General features: G+C 66.4%; 1 protein-coding gene across 1 annotated transcript in view; it reads right to left on the bottom strand.

Annotated features, from left to right (window-relative positions):
- Sorcs2 (sortilin related VPS10 domain containing receptor 2) overlaps positions 1-27,279 on the bottom strand; it is an 89,127-nt gene that overhangs the window by 34,820 nt on the left and 27,028 nt on the right. Inside the window, exon 3 of the mRNA XM_048364148.1 lies at positions 19,184-19,283. Coding sequence (XP_048220105.1) covers positions 19,184-19,283 — 100 coding nt within the window. The remainder of the gene's footprint in view (positions 1-19,183; positions 19,284-27,279) is intronic.

Genomic DNA, 27,279 nt, shown 5'->3' with positions numbered 1-27,279 from the left:
CGGTCCCCGCGCTGGGGCGGCCGGCCGGGGCCGCAGGGCGGCGCTCTCCAGGGTCAAGGCTGCGGCTGCCCAGTTAGGGTGCTCTGGTTAGGCAATCGCTGGGGTGCGGAGCCACGTGACCCAGGAGGCCACCCTGGGGGAGCCCCGGGACGGCCGCCAGGCGCCACGCACGCCGCGGCGGTGGTCAGCGGCCTTCCCGGGCGTTGACCGAGCGGCTACGACGCGCGCCCCCCGCACGGATGCCTCCTGGGTCTGCCGCGCGCGGGTCGGTCACGCCGCCGGGGCGGGCCCTCCCCGGGGCCCCCGCCCACGCCCTCCACCTGCCTCCTGGCTTCAGGCTGAGGGACCCGCGGGCCGGCGCCGAGGCGGCCCCCCGAGGGGCCTGGGACCGCACGCGCTAGCCCACAGCTCCCTCGCCGCCCATGGCTTCCAAAAGGTCCATGGAGGAGACATCATTCCCACACGGCCGGCCTCGAAACCGAGTAATGAAATGGTTGCACGGTCCGCTTTGGACACAAGCCCTGTAAGTTATGGGTCCGGGGCGTGTCTCCAGCCTCACCAAGCGCGTGGGGCTCGTGACTGCTGGGGCCTCAGTCCCCTCCCCCACTGCCGGCCCCCCCCCCCATCCCGTGACGGGGGATGCTTCCGAGTCAGACCTCAGCTCCAGTCTGGCTTGGTGCCTCCAGGGTCTCAGCAGAGGCCGTGGGTGGGGACGGCGCGGGCCGGGGGCGTCTCCCGGGCTTCCCCCCCCCCCCCCGGGCCGGGCAGAGGTGCAGGAGCAAGCCCGTCTCCGCCGCCCGCCCGGAGCCTCCTTTTATTTATTTATTTATTTTTGCCAGTCCTGGGCCTTGGACTCAGGGCCTGAGCACTGTCCCTGGCTTCTTTTTGCTCAAGGCTAGCACTCCGCCACTTGAGCCACAGCGCCGCTTCTGGCCGTTTTCTGTCTATGTGGTGCTGGGGAATCGAACCTAGGGCCTCGTGTATCCGAGGCAGGCACTCTTGCCACTAGGCTATATCCCCAGCCCCCCGGAGCCTCCTTTTAAAATGACATTAAAGGAAATGAACAAGCTCCTCCGAGGGGGTGGAAACGGGTTTGCGCGCAGAAGGAGACAGCATCCGAAAGAACAGTCTCTCCCGGCCCAATTTAACTCCTAATTGGGTGTCTTCTCCAGGCTGCTAATTAAACCGCATTCTCCCCGAGTCAAAGGGCTGGGATCGGGCTCGGAACGGGCTTCGCAGACAGGGCTGACGCGCGATCTCTATAAAAAGCAGCGCGAGGCAGAAGAAGGGCGCCTGGGCGCCAGGGCGGGGGCGCGTGCAAGGGAGGGGCCCCCCTGGCCCCCCAGAGGCGGAGGGCCGCCTCGAACCCGGGTGCGTCCAAGCCGCGTGCAGCAGCCGGGCCCACGAGCCGCTCCGGCCTCCTGGGCACGCGTACTGACTCTAGGAACAGACCCTCGAGGAGAGGATGGCGTCCGGGGGCGGCGGCGCGCGCCTGTCACCTCCAGCCACTCAGACGCAGGGGTCTGGCAGGCTGAGCTTCAAGACTGGCTCGGGCCGATGTGCTCGAGAGACACCCCTTCCCCCCGACATGGAGCAGAAAGATGGGCGTTGTCGCGGACGGCCGCCCTCTCGGGTACAGGAGGGTCAGGAGCGACGCCAGCCCAGGCACAAATGAGAGGCTCTACCTGAAAAATAAAGCTACACGGACTGGCGGTGTGGTTCAAGTGGTAGAGCACCTGCCCAGAGAGCGCAGGGACCTGGATGCAAACCCAAGGACCACCGAAAAGAAAAAGAAGAATCAAGGGAGGGAGGGAAGGAGGAAAGAAAGAAGAAGGGGGGAGGGAGGGAAGGAAGAAAGGAAGGAGCCAAGCCTTCCTCAGGGACCACCGAGGCTTGGCCAGGTGCACCGGTGGCCGTGCAGCCCTCGGAGGGAGGGAGGGAGGGAGGGAGGGAGGGAGGGAGGGAGGGAGGTCTGTCTGTCATTCATTTGCGTCGGCAAACCTTCCACCCACCGCCGCGTGGAGATCCCCCCGTGGAAATCACCCCGAGCCCCAGCTCCGGCCGCGGCCACACTCCCGGGCCACGGATGCCGCTGGCTGGCACGGGCCCTGCCCACGGGGTCGTCCCGGAATCCAGGCTGACCTCGGCCCTGGCTCTGCACCTGCGCCTCCTCCAGCGCCAAACCGGGAAGAGAGACCGCGGATTCCCCCGCACGCTTCTCACGGGCCACCCCACCCTGGGGCCGGCCGGCCAGAGGGAGCCACGGAGCCCAGCTGTCCACATAGGAAAGCAGGACGGTTCCCACGGCCGAGAAGGCCGGGCGGGGCGCTCACGGGGCTGCTCCAAGCCACGAGGGGCAGCCTCGCTTTCCTCCACTGAAAACAACCATGCGGAGCCGGGCGCCCACCGGCAGCTCACGCCCGCGCTCCCAGCTACTTCGGAAGTTAAGGCACGAGGACCGAGGTTCAAGGCCGGCCCAGGCAGGAAGGTCTATGAGACGCTTATCTCTGCTTGGCCACCCAAGAAGCTGGAGGTGGAGCCGTGCCGGGTGGGAAAGCGCCGGCCCTGTGCAGCACGGCCCGGGGCGGCCTGAGTGCGGGTCCCGAGCTCAAGCCTCAGCCGGGCACCGGAAAAAACCAGAGCCAGGAGAGTGGGTGAGGGGCGGGTGGGGGCCACCGACGAACCCCCCCACAAACCGGGGCGGGCAGGTGGGGCTCCGGGAGGTTCTGGGCGCAGGGACATCAAAGGGGGCCTGCGGCTTTGCGGCTTCCCCGGCTGCTCTGCCAGTTGAAAGGGGATTTTTTTCTCATCTGTCACCTGCTGGGCATTTGTGGCCCTGCACAATGCTTTCAGGAGGGCTGAGTACCCCCGGGGGGCCGGCTCACCAGCGAGGGGCAGCGTAATCCCGGATAAACACGGGCAGGGCCGAGCCCAGGCGGCGGGGGTCTGCGGGGAACCAGCCATCAAGCCGCGGGGCGCTGAGCACAGCCGGCCGCCGCGGTCACAGGTCTCGGGGCGCCCCCGCCGCCGCGGCTGCCTCACAAAGCTCCGCGGGCCCCAGGGGCTCCATGGGGGAGGGGAGCAGAATCTTTTCAAAGCCCCCCCCACCCCCATGCATCATCTTTTTTTTTGTATTTGTTTATTAATTGAACACAAATTTTTTTTTACAAGGTGTTGTGCAAAAAGGGTACAGTTACATAGTAGGGCAGTGTGTACATTTCTTGTGATATCTTACAACCTGTTTTTCTATCCCTTCTCTAGGTCAGGTAGACATATATACAATATACAATGTATCAAGCACATATACAGTATTCACAGACCTGGTCTCTACTGTCTCTCCGACTCCCCTTTCTTAACAGTCATATATCAGGGAGATCATGCCCCTTTGTTTTCTGTGTTCTAGGCTTGTCTCACTCAACATTATTTGTTCGAGTTCTAACCATTTCCCTGCGAATAACAATATTTCAGCATTCCTAATCGCTATGTAGTATTCCATTGTGTATAGGTACCACATTTTTTGGATCCATTCGTCTGTGGAGGGGCATCTGGGTTGTTTCCATATTTTGGCTATTGTGAATTGTGCCGCGATAAACATGGAAGTACAGATGTCTTTTTGATATCTTGGGGTTTGCTGTTCAGGATAGATGCCTAGGAGTGGTATGGCTGGGTCATGGGGTAGGTCTATATTGAGCTTTTTGAGAAACCTCCATACTGTTCTCCAAAGTGGTTGTACTAATTTGCACTCCCACCAACAATGGAGAAGGGTTCCTCTTTCCCCACAGCCCCTCCAGCATTTGTTGTTTCCTGAGTTCAGAGTATAGGCCATTCTAACTGGGGTGAGGTGGTATCTCAGGGTTGTTTTTATTTGCATTTCCTTTACTACCAGGGATGTTGAGCATTTCCTCATGTGTTTCTTTCCCATGCATCATCTTTAATCCCCGACAGCCAGGATCCCAAAGAACATCGGGGGAGTGCGGGAGAAGCCGGCTAGGCTGCGGGGCGAGCTGCGCCCCCATGTCGGCCCTTTCTGGCCCAGCTCAACTTTGGCATTCGGAGCGTCTGGCTAATCCGGGCCCCCAGGGCCTCCTGCCTGCCCCCCCCCACCCATTGGATGTCCCTGGGAGCCGGGTAGGGAGGGGGGAGCACGGAAAGCCTGGGTGTCTCCTCTTCCAGGAGGCAGAGTAGAGGCGGGAGAGGAGCAGCGGGAAGGATCTGCACCAATTGAGCCTAGGAGGAGGAAGATCGCCCCGGGGGGGAGGGGCTGGTGGGGGAGGGGAGGGGAGACTGGGAGGGGGGGCAGAGTAGGACTGGAACCAGCCAGGCTGGGCCCCACACTTCCGTGTAACGGGGGGGGGGCTCTGAGCTGACGCTTCTGAGATGGGCCTATGCCCGCGGGGCCTGAGGGTGAACCCCAGTGTCACCAAGGGAGCCACAGAGGGGCCACCGAGGGGCGGGCGGGGAGATCAGGGCTGAAGGGGCCCACGGGGGAGGGAGATGGGGACCGGAGGGGCCGGCGGCGGGGAGATGCGGACGGTCCTTGTGCCGCGGATGCGGGCTCGGACACGCGGGCCCGGGGGCTGCGCGGCCTGGGGTGTGCCACGGAATCTGCGGGCGCGTGGAGCCAGTGTCCAGCCCTGTCGCCGTGCTCAAGCCCGCCGGCGGCTTGTAAAGATGCCGGTGTATGCCAGGCGCCACCGGAGGGACCGCACTCTGTCTGGCAAGGGGGGGGGAGAGGGGAGGGGGAGGGACGCAGTATTTTCCGCTAACATCAATTCCACTGACACCCCCCCCCCCCCGCACACACACCTCTGGGAGAACAGAGGACTTAAGCTGACAGGTAGAGAGGGACGCTGTCCCCAGGGCTCCCGCCTCCTTAGTTAACGGAAGTGGACGTGAGGCCCCATCAGAAACGCCCGCTCTGCGGCTGGAGGAAAGCAATCCGTCTTTTATTGTTGTTGCTACCGGGATGACAAATGGATTCTCCACACAACACGGCCCGAGGAGAGGCGGCTGGCAGGGCTGCTGTCCTGGGGTGGGGAGGGGGGAGCCCCTGCTCCCGGGGGGGGGGGGCTCTCCCTGCGCTCACAGGCCCACGGGGGCAGGGCCGATGGCGGCCGGGCAGGTCCTGGGGGACCGGGAGGAAGGGGCCAGCGGGGCGGCTCAGAGGCGGCTGTGAGTCGGGCCGTGCTGGTCTTGATGGGAACTCACAGGTCCCTCTGCTACCTGACCTGGGCGGCGCTGGCCCCTCCGTGCCCCACCCCGCAGCCCAGTGCCTCCCGCATCTGTGCTGACCACGGGCCAGTCTCAGCTCCCTCTATCCATCTAGCCTGGAGCCGCTGGCCGTCAGGGTGGGGCCTGGTGCCGGGTCCTGGAGCCTACGAACAAGGCTCCCCCCCCCACAGGACAACGACCCCCCCCCCTGAAGGATGAGCGAGGGTTCCAGCACCGAGGGCGGGGAGGCGGGAGGAACTCACCACCTCTGCAAAGGACCAGAAGAGAGGGGGGAGGATGGGAAGAGGAGGAGGGAAGGAGAACCCCAGGGAAGAAGGGGACGCGTCACCCAGGAGGCTGAGCTCCGAGGATGACAGTTTGAGGCCGCCCCAGGCAGGAAAGTCCGTGAGACTCATATCTCCAAGGAACCACCGGAAATCCGGAAGTAGAGCCGTGGCTCGAGTGGTAGAACATCAGCCTTGAGAGAAATAGCCAAGGGGCAGTGCCCAGGTCCTGAGTTCAAGCTCCAGTACTGGTGTGTGCCTGTGTACACGTGCATATGTGTGCGTGTGCACACATATACACACACACACACACACGGGAACTAAAACTGTCTTTTGGGCCGGAGGAAGGCAAGATCAGCCGGGCGCCAGTGCCTCACGCCTGTAGTCCTAGCTACACAGGAGGCTCAGATCTGAGGATTGTATTTTGAACCCAGCCCAGGCCTGAAAGTCTATGAGACTCTCATCTCCAATTAAATCACAGAAAATAAAACAACAAACTAGAAGTGGCACTGTGGCTCGAGTGGTAGAGCCTTGAGCTTTCCAAAGGAGCTCAGGGACAGCGCCCCCGCCCAGAGTTCAAGCCCCAGGACTGGCAAAAAAAAAAAAGGCAAATCAGTAAGGGGAGGAAAACCACCTTCAGGACCAGGCTGCAGAGTCCCATTCTCAAAGAATCAAACAGCTGCCCCCAGTGAGGCTGAAGATGGAAATGGCCCGCTTCAGGCACGGGGGGCTCAAGGTACGCAGGACGGAAGATGCTGGAAGCAGCCCTGCCCTGGGGAGAAGGTGAGGCTTCGAGGGAGAAGGGAGCACCGCCTGCCATGCCGTTTGCAGGCGTGGGAGGGAACCTCGGGGTGCCACTCCCGTGGGTGCTGGGGAGGGAAGGGGCCTCGGGGCCCAGGGCGCCTCCTCCATCTCCATGGGGGGCTGAGAACGCAGGCCCCACGCCCAGCCCACGCCGGCCCCAGCCCTGCGTCGAGACACGGAGGCACGCTGCAGCCCGTGGGGGGGCGGGGTGGGGAATGCATCACACAAACAACTCCAGAACGGAACCACCGGCGCCTGAGTCACGGTGGCGAATACGGCGATGAGACAGCGATTTCCTCAGCAACAATCGACTCAGGAGCGCAGAAGACCCGCCGTGAAAACGCGATCACTTAAGGACCGGAATCTCTGCATTGCGGGGGCCTTCCCAGGCCTCGGCGTCTCCCAGAACCCCTCCACGGTCCTCTCACTGTGTGTGGGACGCGGCAGCGCGGCTGGTTAAGGATCCGCTCGCGGCCGGCTCTGCCATTTCACTTGCGGGACGGCGTGGCGCAGGGTGGAGATCGTGGCCTTTGCCGTCGGGTGGCTCCAAGCCCTCTCCGACCCTTCCTGTGCTGGGCGGCCGGGGTAGTTCACCGACCCACTTTGAGCTCCCGTTTCAACGTGCGCGAGAATGGAAGCAACACCTCCATCTCAAAGTCCTTTTATGTCTCGGGATCAATGCCTGTAATTAGCTCCAAAAGCTGTGCGTCTGATAAGCGGTCGGTAACCAGTCAAATACCTAAGTTGTCATGATCGTCCTCATTACCTCTGCCCGGAAGACTCCGCCGAAGCCATTAAAACGCGGGCAAAGCAATCCTAACAAGCGAGGGGAGGACGAACGTTCCGAGTGCAAAGGTGTCCCGGCTGTGACAGGGAGGAGGAGGACCCTGGAGCCGCGAGCGGCCCTCCCCGGGGACGGCGCCCCTCCAGCCAGCTGTGGGGGCGTCCAGCGTGATCGATGGGGCGGGCAGGGCCGCGGGGGCCCATGGGCGGCGTGGGAGGTGGGGCCGGGGAGGGCTGGGCGGGATCAGCACCGAGGACAGCGCCTGGGCCGGCCCGGGCAGGTGGCCTGGGGCTCCAGCCCCGCCCCGGCGTGGCGGCTTCCGCTGGGGGGGCCACAGAGGAGGGGCCACGTTGGCACTGAAGGGGCCGTGCACGTGGATCCGCTGGGCCCAGCCGGGGGGACGCAGAGGCCCGTGTGGGTGACGCCACAAGGACCCGTCTGAGACCTGCTGGCGCCCCACTCCCCAACGCCCCCCGGGGGGCCGGCGCGTGGCCTGGGTCTGCACGGAGAACGCTACGGGGGGGGGACCCGCCCCACGCACCCCACCCTCCGGGGCCCTCCGAAGCCACGCCCCCCACGCAGCTGCGCGGTCACGAACACCTTGTCCGCCCGCCGAGACGCGACCGCCCACTCCGCAAACACGACAGCCTCACGGCGGAGCTTCCCAGCAAAACGAAGCTCCTAACAGTGACCCCGGGCCACTCATTTGTCACACTGCCGAAGGGAAGCGGAAGGGTCGGGCAGCGTGTCCTTGCCACGCGGGATTCCCACACCACGAGCACCCGGCCGGACAGACCCGGGCTCCGCACGACGGGGCACCGCTGGGCTTTCCGGGCGCACCGCGTCCGTGCCGGTTCCCGCAGCAGCCGGTGTGGGGCTGCGCGGTTGGGTCAGGAGGCCTCTGGGCACCCACGCACCTGTGCTTGGCAGGCCAGAATGCTGCTGAACGGTTCCCCTCATTCAGCCTTCATTCACTATCTACTCATTTTTGTGCGGTCCTGGGACTTGAACTCAGCGCCTCATGCTCTGGATTGGCGCTGCTCTGCCTCTTGAGCCACGCATCCGCGTCTAGCTTCTCGCTGGTTCGCTGATGACAAAGGGACTTCCCTGCCCGGCCTGGCTAGACTGGGTTAAATAGAATACACCAGTCGGCCTGTGTCCTGCATGTGGCTAATGGAGACGGTCAGCCCCGTGCGCAGATAGGGCGGTTGGGCGGGGTGGGGTTCCTCGAAGGACGGGGCAGACCTGGAGGCGGGACTCTGGGGAGCCCCTCACACACCCCAGGTCTCGGAGGAGACCAGAGCCCTTGACCTCTGGCCGGCAGCCTAGGGCATCACCGCAAGGTAGCCCTGTGCCACCGGGGGGGGGGGGGTGGTGGAGGGGACGGGCCCAGAGCTTCTGGGGACCCAGCCGAGGGCACAGACGCGCGTGACTCGGTAATCGCCAGCGTGGACGGCGCTCTCACGAGACGAGCACGATAGGTAGCAGTGGGCGCTGGCCCCAGGACCGCACAGGGGCTGCGTGCTGGGGACGGGCGTGCAGCAAGAATCACAGACCTAGGCCCCCAAGGAGCCCACCGCCTGGAGCGCCGGGCAGGGCTGGACGCTGCTCTCAGGAGCTCAGGGGCTGTGGGGGACACAGGAGCAGGGCAGCGGACCCCGTCCCTGGGTGTGTGCCGCTGGGGTGCGCGTGGAGAGCTGGGGCTCCTGGCTCCCGCGTGGCAGTGCAGCCAGACGACGCCGGGAGCCGGCCGGCTCCGCCCTCGGCCCTGCGGGAGGTGTCTGCGCGGCCAAGTGGGGGGTGGGGGGGCGGGGGGGGGGGGAGGTGGGTGGGACCCCGGGGACCCCGCCCCTGCTCATAGGGAGGAGAGATGGGCTCCATCTCCCCGGAAGCACTCGCAGGTGGCAGGGGCGGGCTTCCACGGAGGGCGGCCCAGGCCGGCTCTGCAGGCGCGGAGTCCTGGTGGGATCGTCAGCTTGAGAGTGACGTGCAGTCAGCGCTGCGGCTGGACCTGGAGAAAACAGCCCGCGAGGCCTGCCGGAGGGCGGCTGGAGGGCGGCCCGGGGGGGCGGAGGGGCAATCGGGCCGCATCCCACGCCCGCGGGGGCTGTGCCCCGGGAAGCAGCCGGTTACCAGGGCACGCGCGTCCTTCCCATCCCCCGCGCCCTTCCCTTCCCGGCCCGGCCTTGGGGCTGAGGCTCTCGAGCTGCTCCCCGGGTCCCGCTCCCTTCCACCACCTCTCCGCATCCCGGGGGGGCGGGGGGGACCTTCCTCCTCCCACACCCGCACGCCTGGCCTATCTGTGGCGGGCCTCACCCCGAGTCCCCAACCCAGAACACAGCCGGCGACTCCCAGGCCCAGGACGGCAGGTCCCCGTCTCGCCGAGCCGCTCAGCCCGCGAGCCCCGCACCCACGGCCCCCGGGGCCCAGGGCCCCCCGTCTTAGTGTGCACCAGCACTGGTTTCCCCTCCGCAGTCCTGCTCCGGGACCGACTCAGGCGCCACCTCCCTGGCCTGCCCTGGTCAGGGCCCCTCTGCCGTCTCTGTCCACGGCCGGCGAGGACACAGAGGCCCCGAGGAGGAGCCGCGGCAGGAGGCAGGGCGCGGGGCGAGAGGCAGGCGGGGCCAGGAGGCCGCTGCCCGGCCACGCCCACCCCGGGCGCCACGCCTTGCTCTGGGCAGCACGGCACACGCAGCCCCTGCGGGAATGATGGCACGGGGTGGGGGACACGGGCCTGAAGGGAAGGCGCTGGGCAGGGGCCTCGACGGGCACCGCGAGAGAACACGCCGGCACGGGCAGCTCTGCGCCCAGCAGCACCTGGGACCAGGCGGTCGACGGCGATCTGAACACAGAGCCCACGCGCCCGTCCCTGGCTTCCCCCGCTGCTTTACGGGGCCGTAAATCCAGCTCTGGAGAAGGCAGGCGGCTTCCAGCCCCTTCCTCAGCCGCCTCCCCCTCGCTGGCTGGGAGCCGGAATAATGGATGTCCTCTCTGACACCCCTGAGCCCCGTCAGTCAGAAACACCACAGCTAAGCAATTAGCCCCAGAGGCAGGGAGGGCCCCGGGTCCTCCCGGTCCTTCCCAGCCCCCGGGGGGGACCCAGCGGGGGGGGGGGGGGGCGGGGGCAGCTCCCACCCCCATCCCAGGCAGAGCTGGAGAACCAAGCGTCACCCAGCCCCAGGAGCTGTGTGTGTGCGTGTGCGTGTGTGCGTGCGTGTGTGCGTGTGTGCACGTGTGTGATCGGATCTAAGTAATGAATGAAACTCTTAATGTTTTTTCCTTATCATTTTTGTCAGCCTAGGGGTGTTAGGGCCGCGAGCACATCATGAGCTGAAGGTTTTGGGGGTCCCCTGGCGGGCAAGGGAGGAACGAGGGGTGTGGCCAGCGCGCTGACCTCGGTCCCCAGCAGCACTGTGTAGTCCAGGAGCCAGAGCCCTAAGGAGAAACGGGGGGTTCCCGGACCTGACGGGACGCGAGGGCGGGGATACCGCAGGGCCGGAGAGCAGGGAGGACTCAAAACCAAACTACGCGTGCGCCTGCGCGGTCCCAGGGCCGCAGCAGACGCGTGAGCGACACAGCCACCAACGGCCAACGCGGAGAGGAGCCAACCACGGAACAAGTGCCCATCGCTCGATTACAGCCGGAAGGATGAGACGAGTATCCACGTAAGGAGACGATTGAGTAAGTAACCAAACGGGGCGCAGAGACGAATCTCCCCGCGGAACGATTTCAGGTAACCCACGCAGACACTCTGCCGCCCCGGAGGGAGCCCGGCTTCCAAGTGTGGGCCACGCACCGAGAGACGGCCACGCCAAGAGCCCAGGGCTCAGACACCAGGGGCTCCCAGCACAGAGGGGAGACCCGGGCACGCACCCGCGTGGCCGGGCGATCCACGCCAGGGGCAGCAGCGAAGGCCCAGGGTGCCGCCCTCCTGGACCGCGAGCGTGACAAACAGCACGCACGCGCACGGAGGTGCTGGCGGCGCCAGGCGTGCGGGAGGGTCGCGACCGTGCCGGGGACACAGAAGACGAAGAGCTCTCAGAAACGCACTTGGAAAAGAAAGATGGGGTCAGAGCCGGCGGACCCGTGTCTGAATCTCAGCCCAGGCTCTGCCCACGGCGGGGCGGCCAGATGCCCACGTCGGCCCGGTACCACGTGGGCCTCTCCAGCTCCCGGCCGCCCTGGAGGAAGGCCAGCCGCGGCCTGCCCCCGCCGGCGGGCAGGGAGTGAGACCGCCGCGTGGTCAGGTCCCCTCAGCGGGGGATCTTGGGGTGGACCGGCACCCACGGTGGTCTGTGCACCTCTGGAGGAGCCGGGGCCCCCCTCAGCGGGGGATCTTGGGGTCCACGGTGGTCTGTCCGCCTCTGGCGTGGGTTATGCAGCTTGAACCCCGGGCAGGCCCTCTGCGCTGGGCTCTCTCTCTCTTCAGCCAGGGAGAGAGTTATCATGTGATCTCCGAGGACAGCAAAAACACCGTCCGTGGAGATGTGGTTCCGGTGGTGGCTTGTGAGCCTCGAGGGAAGAAGCTAAACTCAGCCCTGGGTTCAAGCCCCAGTACCGGCACGCACACACACACACACACACACACACACACACACAGAGCTGGTGTGGCGTACCCTATGTGGCTACTGTATATTGGCACACTGGACACTGTGTCTATGCCTTCCTGACCTAGGGAAGGGAAAGACAAACGAGGGTGTAAGATGTCACAAGCAATGTACACATTGCCTTATTATGTAACTGTACCCCCTTTGCACAACACCTGGCCAACAAAATTTAATAATAAAAAACACATAGCTGAGGTCCTCATAGGTGAAGAAACTTGGTGAGTGCCGGGCTAGGCGCCAGGCCTGGCCAGGGGGTTCTTCCCCCGAACCCCAGGGGCAGCGGGGCCCGAGGACGGGAGCCTCACAGGGAGACAGCCGAGGCGGGCATTGGGCCAGATCAACCCACGTGACCTTGTGTGCTCTGACAAGTCTCATCTCCCTGGAACCAAGCGCTCTCGCCAGATCGCTCCCACGCAGGTTGCTTAGTGACGGTCGGCAGCAACGGGGGGGGGGGGGGGCAGGACTCCTCCCGCCCCACAGACAGGAGGGGGTGCGCATTCTAGAACAGTAAGGACATACCAGATCGGCCCCTCCCCTGCCCCCCTCCCCCAGCCGAGCAGGGGGCAAGTGCGGAGGCAGAGCCCTCGGAGGCCGGATACGGCCCGCCCTCCCCCGGAAGGGAGGAGAGCCTGACTCTCTCCTTCCTGTCAGCCACCTGGTGGGAGCCCAGGGCCGAGGGCTCAGCCCCCCCAAACCCAGGGCTCAGCCCCAAGCTCGCAGTTTAAAGCCCTGCACGTGGGATTGCACAGTGTCGGTCCCGCAGCCCCCCGTCTCCTCCGCACACTCTCGCTGGCGTGTGGCCTTGGGTGAACGCGGTCCCTCGCAGACTCGGTCACCCCGACAGCCGAGCCCGCCCCCCCCGCGCCTCGGTGAGGGGGGGGAATCTGGGCACGCACGCACAGATGCCGCCCTGAATGCAGGAGGCCGTGGGGGGGCAGCCTGGACGGCTGCAGGGGCCTCCGAGGGGACCCGGCCCGCCTCCCAGGGGGACAGGGCAGCTGCTTCCGCAGACCCGTCCTCCCTCCCCTTCCAGGAGGGGCACGGCGGACCCTCCGGCCCCCTCGGTGCGCGCGGCCCCCGGCTCCCCCCTCCCCCCCCCCGCAGGCCCACACTGAAGGGTGACGCGTTTGTCCCCACCAGCCTGCTCTTGCTACCCACCCTGCGTGTGGGGAGACTGAGGCAGACGCGGATGGGGCCCTGCCCAGGGTCTCAGTGGGTGACCGTGGGGCCAGCCCCAGGGAGCCGGGGTCGCGCGGTCAGCCGGGCCCAGGGGCGCGGCCCCCCGGTCAGCCTCGTTCCGGCCACGACGGCACGTGGCCGGCTCGGCTCTGCCTGCCCTCGCTGGGTGGCCTTTCTGCTTATTTCGTTCCGCGGTGCCTGTCCTCGGGCTTGAACTCCGGGCCCGCGTGCTGTCCGTGAGCTTTCGTGCTCAAGGCCGGCCTTCTGCCGCTTGAGCCACAGCTCCCCTTCTGGATTCTGGGGGGCTGGCTGGAGACGAGAGTCTCCCGGACTTTCCTGCCTGCCTGGCTGACCTCGGATCGCGGTCCTCAGTTCTCAGCCTCCTGAGCAGCGGGGATTACAGGTGTGAGCCTCCCGTGCTCCCTGCCTCCTCCTCCTCCTCCTCCACCCCAGAGACCCCTCACCCGGCGCCAGGCTGAGGCTCCCTCCCACCGCCTCCCCCCACCCCAGCCTTCCGAGCGGCAGTAGTGAAGCTCGGCCTCGGACACAGCCAGGAACGCCTCCAAAGGGGCTCGGCAAGGCGCTCGGTGAACAGTCATCGGACGAACAACTGATTATCATTATGATAATAGGATCTCGCCCACGGCACTTAATTCAATTCTCTGTCGCCACGGTGGGTGATTAATCTCTATCAACTCAATAAGTGTGATAAGGAGAATGGGCCTCACGTTGCTAGGACACTCCACATTCTAGAAAGCCGCCCAAGGGCTTCAGTCTCCCCGTGTCCTGACGTCATTCGGGGTCTCGCCATAGCCTGAAGGCAGAGTACTGACGCCAGCACCCAGGAGCAGGGGAGGAGGCCCAGGCTCAGGCAGAGACGTCACTGCGCGCACGCGCACGCACACACACACACGGACTCCAAGATCACTCTACACACACACACACACGCGAGGAATCCAAGATCACTGTACACACACACACACGAGGAATCCAAGATCACTCTACACACACACACACACACACGAGGAATCCAAGATCACTCTACACACACACACACACACACACGAGGAATCCAAGATCACTCTACACACACACACGAGGAATCCAAGATCACTGTACACACACACACACACACGGACTCCAAGATCACTCTACACACACACACACGCGAGGAATCCAAGATCACTGTACACACACACACACATGAGGAATCCAAGATCACTCTACACACACACACACACACACGAGGAATCCAAGATCACTCTACACACACACACACACACACACGAGGAATCCAAGATCACTCTACACACACACACGAGGAATCCAAGATCACTGTACACACACACACACACACACGAGGAATCCAAGATCACTCTACCCACACACACACGGAATCCAAGATCACTCTACACACACACACACACACGGAATCCAAGATCACTCTACACACACACACACGAGGAATCCAAGATCACTCTACACACACACACACACACACGAGGAATCCAAGATCACTCTACACACACACACACACACACACACACACGAGGAATCCAAGATCACTCCCCAGTAAAGGAAGAGGCAAGGAGCTGGGCCATTGTCTGAGTCTCACTGAACAAAGACAGACTCGACCGCCCTCTCCTCTTTGCCCTGAGGGGAGAATCTGTGCGGTGACAATTGCCTTCCTTGTGTTTTTCTCACACTTGTCTGCCACTGAGCAGAGGGCACACACTGATAGGTCTGCTACAGGTATCCCAAGGGACAAGTGGATGGGTGGAAGAACAGACTAACAGAAAAGTGCATGGATTGGTGGATGGACTAACAGATGGACAGACAAATGCATGGATGATAAACAGATGGACAGATGGGTGCATGGGTGCACGGATGGAAGGGTGGATGCGTGCATGGATGGATGCGTGGGTGGGTGGGTGTGCGGATGGGAGGATGGGCGGATGCGTGGATAGATGGGTACATGGGTGGACAGAAGCACACATGAATGCAAGGATGGATGGATGGATGGATGCAGGGTGCAGGGATGGATGGACGGATGGATGGATGGAAGGACGCAAGAACAGATAGGATGGATAGCCCGGGGATAGATGACTAGGTGGATGGAGGAGTGGGTAAGTGGAGGTAGGTAAATGGATGGTTGGACAGCTGAGTGGGTAGGTGGGCGGATGGATGCATGGACAAATGAATGGTAGCTGGAGGGTCAGAGCATATGGGTGGAGGAGGAGGCAAATGGGCGGTAAACTCTGGATGCTCGCAGTGTGAGTGCGTGTTCTTCAATGCTTCTTTCCCTTCTCGCGAGAGTTTCTGGGCAGGTCCCTGTCTCCTCCTCCGGTCTCCTCTCCCTGGGTCTCCTCCGTCTTTCCACGGTGTGTCCCAAGCCCTGTGTTTTAGCTGGGCGGTGGGGGGCGGGGGGAGCTGCCCCACACACAGTGTGTCTGGGGCTCCAGCAAATGCCCTGTCTCGGGGGGCCCCTGTTCCCCTGCCTGCACAGGCTGTGGGGGGGCTTTGGGCGGCCTGGGAAGGGCGCCCCGCTAGGGAGTGCTGTGGGCGCGCTGCCTGCTTGCGGTCATTCCCCGGCAGTGTCGAAGGGCTTGCGCCTGACCGCTTCTGGGGCAACGCCATTAAAACGCGGCGGTGTAACAGCCAGGCGCTCCCCGCTGGAGGACCCGGAACGGTCCGTCCGTCTCAGACCATTACGGTCGTGCGCACAGACGTGGGTCTGCCGCGGTGGGGATTGAAGGTGACCCCTGCAGCTGAGACCCGAACCAGGCCCCTCTGCAGAGTGCTGCCCCCCGCGTGGGGGTGTAGCCGGGTAGTGCCCAGCCCGAGACCTTACCCCGGACACAGGAGACCCCGGGACGACCGTCCACGCGGCGCGGACCCCGAGCCAGCCCTGGGCGGCGGCTCCCAGCGCGGCCGGGCGGCTGGAAGGGGGGGGGCGCTGCACACAGCGGGGGTCCCACGGGGCACCGCTGGCTCCCAGAATCGGCTCACGCGGGTTACCCTGAAAGCACCTCCTTCCCAGGCCCCACGGGGGGCGGGGGGCCTTCAAGAGCCTCTCCGTGAATTGCCGCCAGGAGTGAACCACCACACATGCACGCGCACACACGCACGCGCACGCATGCACACACACGCACGCACACACGCACACGCACACGCACACACACACAAGGCGCCTCTTATCCTCTGCCTCCGCCTCGGAACCCGCAGAGGCGGCTGGGGCGCTGTCGGCGGGCTGAGCGCCCGTGGCCGGAGCCGCGTTCCCTGCGGGGCGCCAGCCGCCCCAGCGGCATCCTCGCTGCCCGGGAGGCGCGGAGCCGAAGACGCGGGTTTGAAGCCAGCTGGGCATGAACGTTCACGAGGCTCTGGTCTCCGGCTCTGGCCATGGCCCGTTCCGGTAACGAGCCCCAAGCCCAACAGCGCTCAAGGGGTAGAGGGCTGGCCGCGGGCGGAAAGGCTCAGGGCGGTGCCCAGGCCCCGAGTTCAAGCCCCGGGAAGTGGGTGGGGCCAAAAGGGGTCATGGAGGAGACGGGGGAGACGGGGGGAGAACTACCCGTCCCCTGGAAATAGCATCCCCGAGTCGTTCCCTGGCGGGACCAGTTCTACCAGGCCGCCCGGCAGCAATGATAAACATACGCTGCGGCTTTGGAGAGCCCCAGCGTTCAAGCCCCCGGGGCAGGCGGGTACCAGGGACACCCCAGGGAGTGCTGTGAGGCAGGCACAGTGTGCCCTCGGTCCCTGCCCCCCCCCCTCGGGAGGCTGGGTGCTCCTCCTGGAGGGGGGGTGCTCCCTCAGAAGGCGAGGTGCTCCCTCGGGAGGCTGGGTGCTCCTCCTGGAGGGCTCCTCACAGACGCGCCCGGTGCCCCCAGGGCTCCTCCAGCCGCGCCCACGGGCTCCGGCTCCGCACTGGCCCCAGCCGGCCATGCGGGCAGGGCCTCAGGGTGGGGCTCTCACGCCCCTCTGCCCCGTCATCCTGAGACGCCCTCGGCTCCCCCCTTCCCCTCCCCCCGCACCCCCGTCGGCAGCACTGCCCCCTCTCCACGCCCACAGTGGCGCTCGGCTCTGTGGGGCAAGTTTGCCATCTCTAACGACCGGCCCCTTCCTACCCCTCCCCTGCCCCTTCCCACCCTCCCCGCCTCTCCCCTCCCCTCCTCATCCCTCCCTGCCCCTCCTCACCCTCCCGACCCCTCCCCACCCTCCCTGCCTGTCCTCACCCCTACTCACCCCTTCCTGCCCCTCCCTGCCCCTCCTCACCCTCCCCTCCCCTGCCCCACTCTCCCCGCCTCTCCTCACCCCTCCTCACCCCTTCCTGCCCCTCCCCGCCCCTCCTGCCCCTCCCCGCCCCTCCTCATCCCTCCCCGCCCCTTCTGCCCCCTGCCCTGTCCCAGCCCCTGCCTTTCACCCACACTGTGTGCACTTGAATGGGGTCGCACATCGCCTGCCCCCAGCTTCCTCTGCACCCCAAACACTGGGGCCTGGGGTGTGGAGAGGGCACGCTGAGACCGCCCCGCGGGGCGGCAGTAGATGCCAGCCGCCCGGAGTCCCGCAGGCCCCGCCCCAGGCAGCCTCGGCCCTGCCCACCGGGCACACCTTCCAGGCCTAGGACAGGGGGTGCACCACGCACTGCGGAGCCACCCCGGGACCCGGCGGCAGGGCCCCCCTCCCTGGACCCCCTCCCTGGACCTCCCTCCCAGGACCTCCTTCCCCGGGCCTCCCTCCCAGGGGTCCCTCCTCTCTGGGGCTCCCTCCCCAGGACCCCTCCCCGGGCCCCCCTCCTCAGGCCCCCCCTCCCCAGGCCTTCTTGACCAAAGATGATTGGCGCCCTCCGGTGAGGAAGAGGCCCCGTTTTATTGAAAGTGCAGCGGGCCTTCGGAGCACACCGACGGCTAATTTACACAGGGCCGCCAACTCCCTAACTGCTCTCTCATGACGTGACAATTAGGATCCCTGTCGCGGCCCCGTCCTCGGAGGCCGATGTACGGCCCGCACGGAGCCCTGCCCGGCCGCCACGTGCCCAGCCGCCCCCGCCCTGCCGCCCAGTGCCATCCCCTGGGTCACCCTCCCCCAGCACCCGGCAATGGCACGGCGGCGGCGTGGGTGCATTTCAATGTGCTTGCACACCGGTCACGGCGGCGGCGTGGGTGCATTTCAATGTGCTTGCACACCGGTCACAGCCGCCTTTCACCCAGGGCAGGGGCGAGGACACCAAGGGACACCTCGGCGCCAGGGCCTCCCCCCGCCCCGCGGGGCGGCCACCGCCCTCCCCACCGGCTCCAGGGAGGCCCCCCCTCCTCCCCCATCTCCCCCGGCCCGTGAGCGTCTCCGCGGAGCCCCCCCTGCTCCTGGCCCGCTCAGGACCACGACGGCAGAAGCACAAGCGGGGGGGGGGGTGAGCCCACCCCGAGGGTCTCCCCATCCCAGCCCGATTCCAGCGGGGAGGCAGGAGGGGAGGGAGGAGGGGAGGGAGGCTGAGATCACATCAGCAACAGCAAAGCCGCCTGCCCTGAAGACACGCGGCCAGCGTGTGCAACAGCTCCAGCCCACGTCACCATGGAAAGACACACGCACGCACACACGCGCACACGCACGCACACACGTACACGCGCACGCGCACACGCACACACGCACGCGCACACACGCACACGCGCACACGCACACACCCCAATGCACTGGGAGAAGCTCTGCCCTGACCAGGAAAGGCAGGGCCGACACCAGCGCCGACGGCCAGTGAACACAACCCCGAAACACAGCCCCGCCCCCGGGAGGCGGGTGCAGTCGGCTCTCAGCTCCGGGGGGGAAACCAGGGGCAAACTCCAGCCCCGGCCGGCACTGTGGCCGCCGAGGCACGCTCCCCCGCTGGCAGCGACCACCGCAGGGCACAGGGAGAGCCCAGAGGGACCCCCACCCCCCCAGGTCCAAGGCTCTTCCCAGGTCCACCGGACGCCCATCGGCAGCGGGGCTGGACGGAGGGGCCGGGGGCCTCGCACCGATTTCCCCGGGGGACGACGATGGACGGGCATCGGTCCCCCCGTGTGGGGAGACGTGGGTGTCGCCCCCCCCCCCGAAGTGCCCCACACCGCCCTCCGTGCATCTGGATGCGTTGCACCGCGGCGGAAGGCGCGGAGAGACGGACGGACAGACAGACAGACGGCCACGGAGCGCGGAACACAGCGGCCGCGGTAGAGGGCGAGACGGTGCTCCCCGCCAAGCCAGCCAGCCAGGGTGTCCGTCCTCCCGTGTGTCCCTCCACCCCCCCCCCGCGGGAGGCCGCCCCTCGAGGCCCCCCGGGCCGCACCTACCTTCCTCTTGTTGCTGGGGCAGATGTAGAAGTTGTCGATGACGGTGGCCACCCCGGGCTGCAGCGTGAGCTTGCTGTACGACGTCCCGAAGTCCGACGACCTGGGGGAGCAGAGGCACAGCGGTCAGCGGCGCCCCCCGGGACTGGAGGGCACCCCGGCTGGGGTCGGCACGGGGGGGGAGGGGGCCCGGGACGCCCGGCGGTCCCCTCACCACCCACCCCCTGGGAGCAGCGCGAGGATTCGAACGCAGGACTCTGACGTCTCCGGGTGTCCGTGACTCTGTCTCTCCCAGGGCCTTGCAGACCCCTGGTGCACCGTCCCTCTGTCCACTGCACGGTGGTTCCGGGGGGACAGCACCCCCCCCCCCGAGATCACCCCACTGACCCGGCGGGAAGGACGCCCACGCCGGCCGGCCCAGGTGAGGCCAGGCTTTGTTCTGGGTGGTGCCGGGGATTCCTGGACTCGGCTGAGGCCCCCAGCGCCCCCCACCCCCCAGAGACCCCGGGACCCTCCTGGCCGGGGCCACCTCAGAAGCGGGGAGCGCAGGAGAAGCGAGCACCCGCCAGAAAGGAGCCCCGGGCGGGGCTGGGGAGCCGCGGGGCCTGCATCTCCTTGGCAGGGCCGTCCATCCCGGGGGACCGGGGGGTGGGGGCGCCCACAGCGGGACGCAGGTCAGGGCTCTTCAGATCGGGGCACGGGCTCTCCGCGAATGCCCCCCTGGGCGTCCTGCACTGCCCCCCCCCCCGGTGCCCTAGGACCGCGGGGAGGCTCGGAGCCCCCCCACCCCCCTGGGGCTTTGCCAGCCTGCCCGGTGGGGAGGGGAGGGGCGGGGAGGGGGGGAGGGGCGGGTCTCCAGGACTGCAGAGTAGCCTCGCTGGCTCCTGGGCTTGGCTCCCCCCCCCCCCCCCGCCGGCCCCCCGTGGCTCCCCACGCCCCAGAACTCGGAACGTAGCCAACGCACCCGAGCCGCACCGCACGGTCACGACACACGCAGGGCCCCCCGGGGCCGGGCCGTTCAGCCAACGAGCGTGGGGTGACTCACGACGGCACCCCGGGAGCCCCGTCACCCCGCCCCGCCCGGTCCCTGCCCGCGAACCCCCCATCGCCGGTGAGGACGGGGCCCGGGCTCCCAGGGGCGACACGAGGCGCCTGAGGCGTCCGGCAGGACACCGGGGAACAAGGACCACGGCGGGGGGGAGTGGGGGGCAGAGGTCAGAGGCCGCCGGTCCCCCCCGCCCCCCAGGGGTACGCCAGCTCTGCCTCTTGAGACTAGGTTTCTTACTTGTATTTGGTGAGAGAGACGGAGAGAGAGTGCGCGTACGGGGGCTCGAACTCGGGACCTGGGCGCGGGCCCTGAGCTCCTGCTCAAGCTCTCCCTGTACCCCTGGAGCCACAGCGCCCCCTTGTGGCCCCCGAGGGACCGATTGGAGATGAGAGTCTCGTGTGGGTGTTCCCGGCCGGGCTGGTCTTGAACCGGCCTCGAGCAGCTGGCTCATCGGCGTGAGCCGCTCCCGCCGGGCGAGTGGGGTTCTCTGGGGTCCGTGCACCGCTCCGGTCACGCCTGCGGCTAGCAGACACCACGCCCACCACACACACACACGCACGCGCGTGTGCGAGCCGGTGGCGGGCGGGCGGGCGGTAGCCGTGTCCCGTGCTCGCCGCTCAGCCAGGACGGCACGCCGCACGCGCCCCGCGTGACAGAGCGTCCGTGGACTCGCACCCGGCCCGGCCAGGACCCCCGCGAGAGGCCGGGCGCCGGCGGGCACGGGGCCCTCGCGCCCCATCCCGGGCCCTCGCCCCGCAGGGAGCCCCCCCACCGGCGTGGGGACCCCGCCCGCAGCCCGGCGGGGCCCGGGGAAGCCCCCGGAAGGACGGGGCGGAGTCCGGATCGCCGCGAGGGGCCGCGGGGGGCGCGGCTGGAGCGCGGCGCGTGCCAGGGGCCCGAGGCAGGGTCCGCGCCCCGCCCCCCCCCCCCCCCGCCCCCAGCCCCGCCGGCCCCGGGAGCGAGGTGCGCGCTGCTGCCTGCGGCCCTGGCCTTCCCCAGCGCAGCCGTGAGTAACGAATCTGCGATACATTTAGCAAATGTCCTTCCTCCCGCGGCGCGGCGCGGCTCTTTATTTATTAATTTTTTTTATCATGCTGGCTTGCGAGAAAGCGAAGCCCCTGGCAGCGCGCGCTTCCCTCCACTCCCTTCCTGACAACCAGAATTAAGTCACCGATCTTGCAGCCTGGGAGCAGGGCCGCGGCCGCTGGGGGGTGGGGACCGGGAGGGCGGGGAGGGGAGCCTCGGGCTGCCCTCCCAGCTGACGCCCGGCCCTCCCGTTTCCGGGCCACTGCGAGAGCCTCTGAGCCCCAGGGAGGACGCGACCTTCTGTCTGGGGTCGCCAGGAGGATGCGTGAGGTAAGGACCTGCACACAGGCAGCCATGTTGGCACTCTGTGGCCACTGGCTCCGGTTTTCACCTTTGCTTTCCTACACGGACCTCACTGGACAGCCGCAGCAGGGCATGTCCAACCTCCTCTGGAGACTCGGGCTGGCCGGTACGCTCTGCCCAGTTGGTCCCACCGCCCTGTCGTCTCTGCTGTCTGTCTCTCACCCGCGTCCTTCCTGACAAGTGGGCTCAGCTCCCCAAAAGAGGGCCGGGACACGGGCCGGCAGTCCAGCCGCAGTCCTGACTGCGTAGGTGTCCACAGAGGGTGCAGCCGGCGGGGGGCAGCGGCCCGGGCCGGGCACCCACTGGCACACGGACAGACAAACCGCCGCACAAATGTGACGGAAGACTACTCAGCCCCGAACAAGAAGGAAAGTCCGCCACTTGCCGCACCGGCATGGCCCTCATGGGCGTGGCACGGAGTGGCATTAGCCAGACAGGGACAGGCGGCTACTGCACAACCCCGTTAGGCAGGGTCTGTGGAAGCCCCGAGAAGGAGAAAGGAGAACTGGGGGGGCAGGGGGGAGGGGTTCACCACGACTAGCTCGGCAGTGTTGAGAGCAGCGCTTGGGCCGTGGAAGGCACTGGCCCCCTCTGGGCAGCGGCTGTCTTGGGGTTCCCTCTGTGGGTGGCCCACGTCCCCTCTGGGGGTGTCTCTGCCTGGGCTTCCCTGGGGTTCCCTCTGGGGATGACCCACTCCCTGTCTCGGGGTGTCTTTGCCTGGGCCGTCCACCAGGAGGAGCCATGTGCCCAAGAGGCCAGAGGCTGGCCCTGGAGGGCCCCGGCCTGCCCCGCCCCGGCTCCCCCAGCAGGGCCCCGGGGCCCAGCATAGATGGTGGCTGAGGGGCACAGAGACTCGCCTGCTTCTGGCCTGCCCCGGAACCTGTCCGCGGGGCCCGCACTGCCAGCCTGCCCTCGTGGCGTGCCTGGGGCCCGGTTCTGCGGCAGTCACCTCGGAGAACCGGACAGCAGGGCTGGGCGGGCACGGCCACACCCACGGGGTCTCTGGAGGACGGGGGACGGGACGGGTCTCCCAAGCACAGACTGTGGCCTCCGCAACACACTGTTCACCTCCATCGCCTGCCCACACTGGCTCAGGAGGGACAGGGCCCCGGCGTCACCGACAGCGGAGTCGAGAGGTCCAGAAACGGCAGCGCTTGAAAAGGGAGGACTCAAGGAGGAAGCCACGAATGCACAAAGCTGAACAACTTGCCCGGCTCCAAGCCAACAGCGCTGAAAGGCCTTGGTGAGAACAAAGCCAGAGGGCCAGGCCTGGAGATCGGACTGGAGTGGGCAGGCAGAGGACACACGGACTTCTGCCTGTCCTGAGACCCTGGCAGACATCACTAATGGATGCCAGCGCTCTTCACTGCTGAGACCACCTCTGCCTGTCCTGAGACCCTGGCAGACATCACTAGTGGATGCCAGCGCTCTTCCCTGCTGAGACCACCTCTGCCTCTCCTGAGACCCTGGCAGACATCACTAATGGATGCCAGCGCTCTTCGCTGCTGAGACCACTCTGCCTCTTCTGAGACTGCGGCAGACATCACTAATGGATGCCAGCGCTCTTCGCTGCCGAGACCACCTCTGCCTCTCCTGAGACCCTGGCAGACATCACTAATGGATGCCAGCGCTCTTCGCTGCCGAGACCACCTCTGCCTCTCCTGAGACCCTGGCAGACATCACTAGTGGATGCCAGCGCTCTTCGCTGCCGAGACCACCTCTGCCTGTCCTGAGACCCTGGCAGACATCACTAGTGGATGCCAGCGCTCTTCGCTGCTGAGACCACCTCTGCCTCTTCTGAGACTGCGGCAGACATCACTAATGGATGCCAGCGCTCTTCCCTGCTGAGACCACCTCTGCCTCTCCTGAGACCACGGCAGACATCACTAGTGGATGCCAGCGCTCTTCGCTGCTGAGACCACCTCTGCCTCTCCTGAGACCCTGGCAGACATCACTAGTGGATGCCAGCGCTCTTCCCTGCTGAGACCACCTCTGCCTCTCCTGAGACCCTGGCAGACATCACTAGTGGATGCCAGCGCTCTTCCCTGCTGAGACCACCTCTGCCTCTCCTGAGACCACGGCAGACATCACTAGTGGATGCCAGCGCTCTTCGCTGCTGAGACCACCCTCACCTCAGCCCCTCTCGGCACACGGCCAGGGCACAGAACACCTCAGATGGCAAAGCCCCCTGGCCACCTCCGGGCTTGGCCACCGGAGGTGGGGACAATGAAGACAGACAGGGCCTGACTTGCTGGTGAGTGAGCAGCTCTGCCCGCATCTCCGTCGCCTTTGTCTCGGGGTAGAGCGGGGCTGTGTCCACAAAGGGAATTTTTAATACAATCATGGCAAGCCTAGGAAAGAACACAATTCACAGTGACCCCCTGGTTAAAGCGCACAGAGCACACAGCCGGAGGCCCTCGGCTCGTGGCAGCCGGGGCTTCATTGAGAGAAAGATGCAGGGATGTGGGCGGGCTGGCAGCGGGGGGCTGGGAGCAGGGGACCAGGCCTGGGGCCCCTGAGCTCCTGGGAACAGGCCGGGTCTGCCTCTGCGGGTGCCGGCCGGCCGTGGGCCTGCAGGCAGATGAAAGGCTGGGGCTGCACTGCCGCGTTACTTCCTCCCGCACCATTTGTACCGAAGCCACAGCAGGCTCCCCACGGATGCTCGGGGGCCAGGAGGGGTCTCACCGTCCCCCGTGATCTCAGACAAATCCCAGCCTGGCCCAGGCTCACTTCTTCCCCCCAACGGCGGAACCCACGGTGACCGCTGAGTCCCTGCTGACTGTGTGGCTGGGCGGCGCGGAGCCAGGTGTGCGGGAGAGAGAGTTGCTGTGTCCCCCGGCTGTGGCTCCACAGGGAAAGTGCGCTGGGCTCCTTGGCTGGGGGGGGGGGGGGGTGGTAAGCACAGAGTCTCACAGCCACAGCTCTGGGGGGAGGGGGGAACAGATCCAGGAGCCCCGGGGCTGGCGGAACCATGACCGCGCCTCTTCTCCCCGGGACTTGGACAGTGCACCCCTGAAACCCGCCCACAGCCTGACTACAGAACTTCTGATGGGGCCTGAGCTGTCTGCAGACAAAGATCCAAGGACACCCAGGCCTGGCGGACCACGATGGCCCCAATCCAACATCCAGTAAGCTTATGCAGTGCGAAGAAGGGGGAGATGCCGGGAAGGCGGAGGCAGGCGGAGAGGGATGTGGCCACAAGCCAAGGGCACCCGGCACCACCAGGAGGCACAGGGCACGGCAAGAGCCCCCCGGGGCCTGGGCAGGCCTGACTGCAGCCGTGTGCCCTCTGGATTTATGAGAGAGCAGATCCCTGGGGCTTGACACCGACCCCCCCCCAATTGGTGCTCCTTAACTGTGGCCACCCCAAGACGCTCGCGGACTGGAGGCTGTGCCCCCAGCCGGGGGTGAAGGCAGAGCACTTTGAGGGTGAGCTGAGAACCTGAGGGTTGTCTTCAAAGCATGTGGAAGGGCGGGTGGGGGGCCTGCTGCCATGCGTGGGTGGGGCTTCCGTGGAAAGGCACCGAGGTTCCTCCTGGGAGCCGGGGGACACGAGGGCAAGGCTCTTCTGGGGCGCCCACGGCCTCCCCGGGGCCAGGGGCCGGCACAGGCTGTGGCGAGGCCAGGGTGGGAGGGGTAGTGGGGCAAGGGCGGGGCGCCCGCCTTCTGCCTGCGGTCGGGCGGGGTCTGCTTCTCCTTCCGGACGCCTCCCTCCCGCTTTCCCCTCCCCAGCGGCCCCCAGGCACGCCGCCCTCGTGCGGAGCCAGACCTGTGCTCAGCCCACTTCGTGTCCGCCTGCGGCCCGCGACACCTCCCTCCACCCCCTCCACCCCCTCCCTGCGTCTCCCCCATTATGAATAACGGTGGGAGAGGGCGCTGGAGCCACCTGGGGACCTGGCGAGGGTGGGCAGCGCTGGGGGCGTGGCTTCGTGGGGGCGTGGTTGCTGGAGGCGGGGCTGCGTGGGGTGGGTGGGGCGACCATGGCTTTGCCGGGCACCAGGGCTGGGCAGCTCTGGGGGCGTGGCTTCGTGGGGGCGTGGTTGCTGGAGGCGGGGCTTCACGGGGTGGGTGGGGCGACCATGGCTTTGCCGGGCACCAGGCCTTGGCTGGAGGAGGCCAGCAGAGCCAGTCAGCCAGGCGCAATGAGACAATGGGCGGGGGGTGGGGGGGTGGGGAGGGCGGACTGGGAGGTGGAGGGGGGGGGAGGGCAGGGTGTGTGTGGCCTGTGACTGCGGTGCTCTGTCTCCGGCCGTCGTACCCAGGGCTGCCGTCCCCTGTATAATACAGGGTCCACCTGATGACGGGACACTGCCGTCCACGGAGACGAAAGGACACGAGGGTCACATGACAGGGGGGCCCTGCCACAGTGAAAGGCAGAGATATCCCCTCGCGTGTAGGTCAGCCGTCTGTGGGCTCAAGGTCAAACAGCGCTTGCTCGCTCAGTCACTCAGCAAATGCCCCCCAGGGCAAGCAGGCCTTTCCTTCTGCAGACTCCAGCCCGACAGGGCCGCGCCCCTGGGGACGGAGGGCTGGGCCTCCACGGTCAGTGAATGAAAAGTGCAAAGGTCCACCCAGCTCCGCGCTCCCTAATTTGAAGACAGGATCCTTTTTCTTTTTTGGGGGGGGGGGTTCCTTTTAAATGGGGCCTGAGTGGCAGGTGCTAGGACAGGGAGGGGACTGGCAAATGCGGACCGGTGCCGAGGGTCCCCATCCTGCAGCACCCCGACACCTTCCACACAGAGCTCTCGTGGTCCTCCTGCGTCTCCCTCCCGTCCATCCACACAGCCTGCCCCCGTGGGCTGGCCCGCACTAGCCGGGCCTGGCTCCCCATCGCAGATCGGCGCGGCTCCGTGGGGCAGAGAGCTCAGGACCCAGGAGAGGGCTGGGCTTGCTCTCACACAGGTCTCCGGGGCTCAGGACGCCCTTCTCGGGGGAGACAGGCGGGATCCATCAGGCACCTTGGGAACACTCTGATCCCCCCGCCCCCCCCCCCCCATGAGGGGCGAGAAGCAGATGAGCTCGGCCCCTGGGATGAGCTGGCCCCTTGGAGGTTGGTTTTGATTGTAATGCTTTCTAGGAACTCTCGGGAAAGCAACGAACGGTATAGAACCACGCGGAGGGTCGGAGGGGATCATGGTGTCCCTGGACAGAGGAGCGCGGGCTTCTAAGAGCCGAGCTAACTCCCAGATCTGCTACTCGTGAGTGGATATGACCCCAATCCTTTTGACCTCTGCATCTCTGAAATCACTCGATTTCTGCACACTTCAAAGGTTGTGCTGAACCCCTGGAAATAACATCTGCGAGCCAGGTCTGTCATCCAGCTACTCAGGAGGCTACGACCTGAGGATTGCGGTTCAAAACCAGCCCAGGCAAGACAGACCGCAAAACTCCGATCTCCGATCAATCAGCACAAAGCCAGGCGCGGGGCTGCGGCCGGGGTAGCGGAGCTCCGCCCTCAGCTGGGCCTTGCTGGCGGTGCCCGGTGGGTGCCCAAGGCCTGGCGGTGGCCGGCAGACCACGACCCGCGCAGAGGGGGCTCGCGTGCTGTGAGCCCGAAAGCACGCGGCAGGCCCACGCGGGAGGCACGGAGGCCGCAGCGGGCGGCGGGGACGCGAGGGCCCGGCTGCTCTCAGAAGCGCCTCTGGGGAACGATGGGCGTCTA

This window comes from Perognathus longimembris, chromosome 16 (genome assembly GCF_023159225.1).
Source record: "Perognathus longimembris pacificus isolate PPM17 chromosome 16, ASM2315922v1, whole genome shotgun sequence".
Lineage (NCBI taxonomy): Eukaryota > Metazoa > Chordata > Mammalia > Rodentia > Heteromyidae > Perognathus > Perognathus longimembris.
Note: the sequence above shows the minus strand (reverse complement) of the source record. Positions and strands in the feature narration are given on the sequence as shown.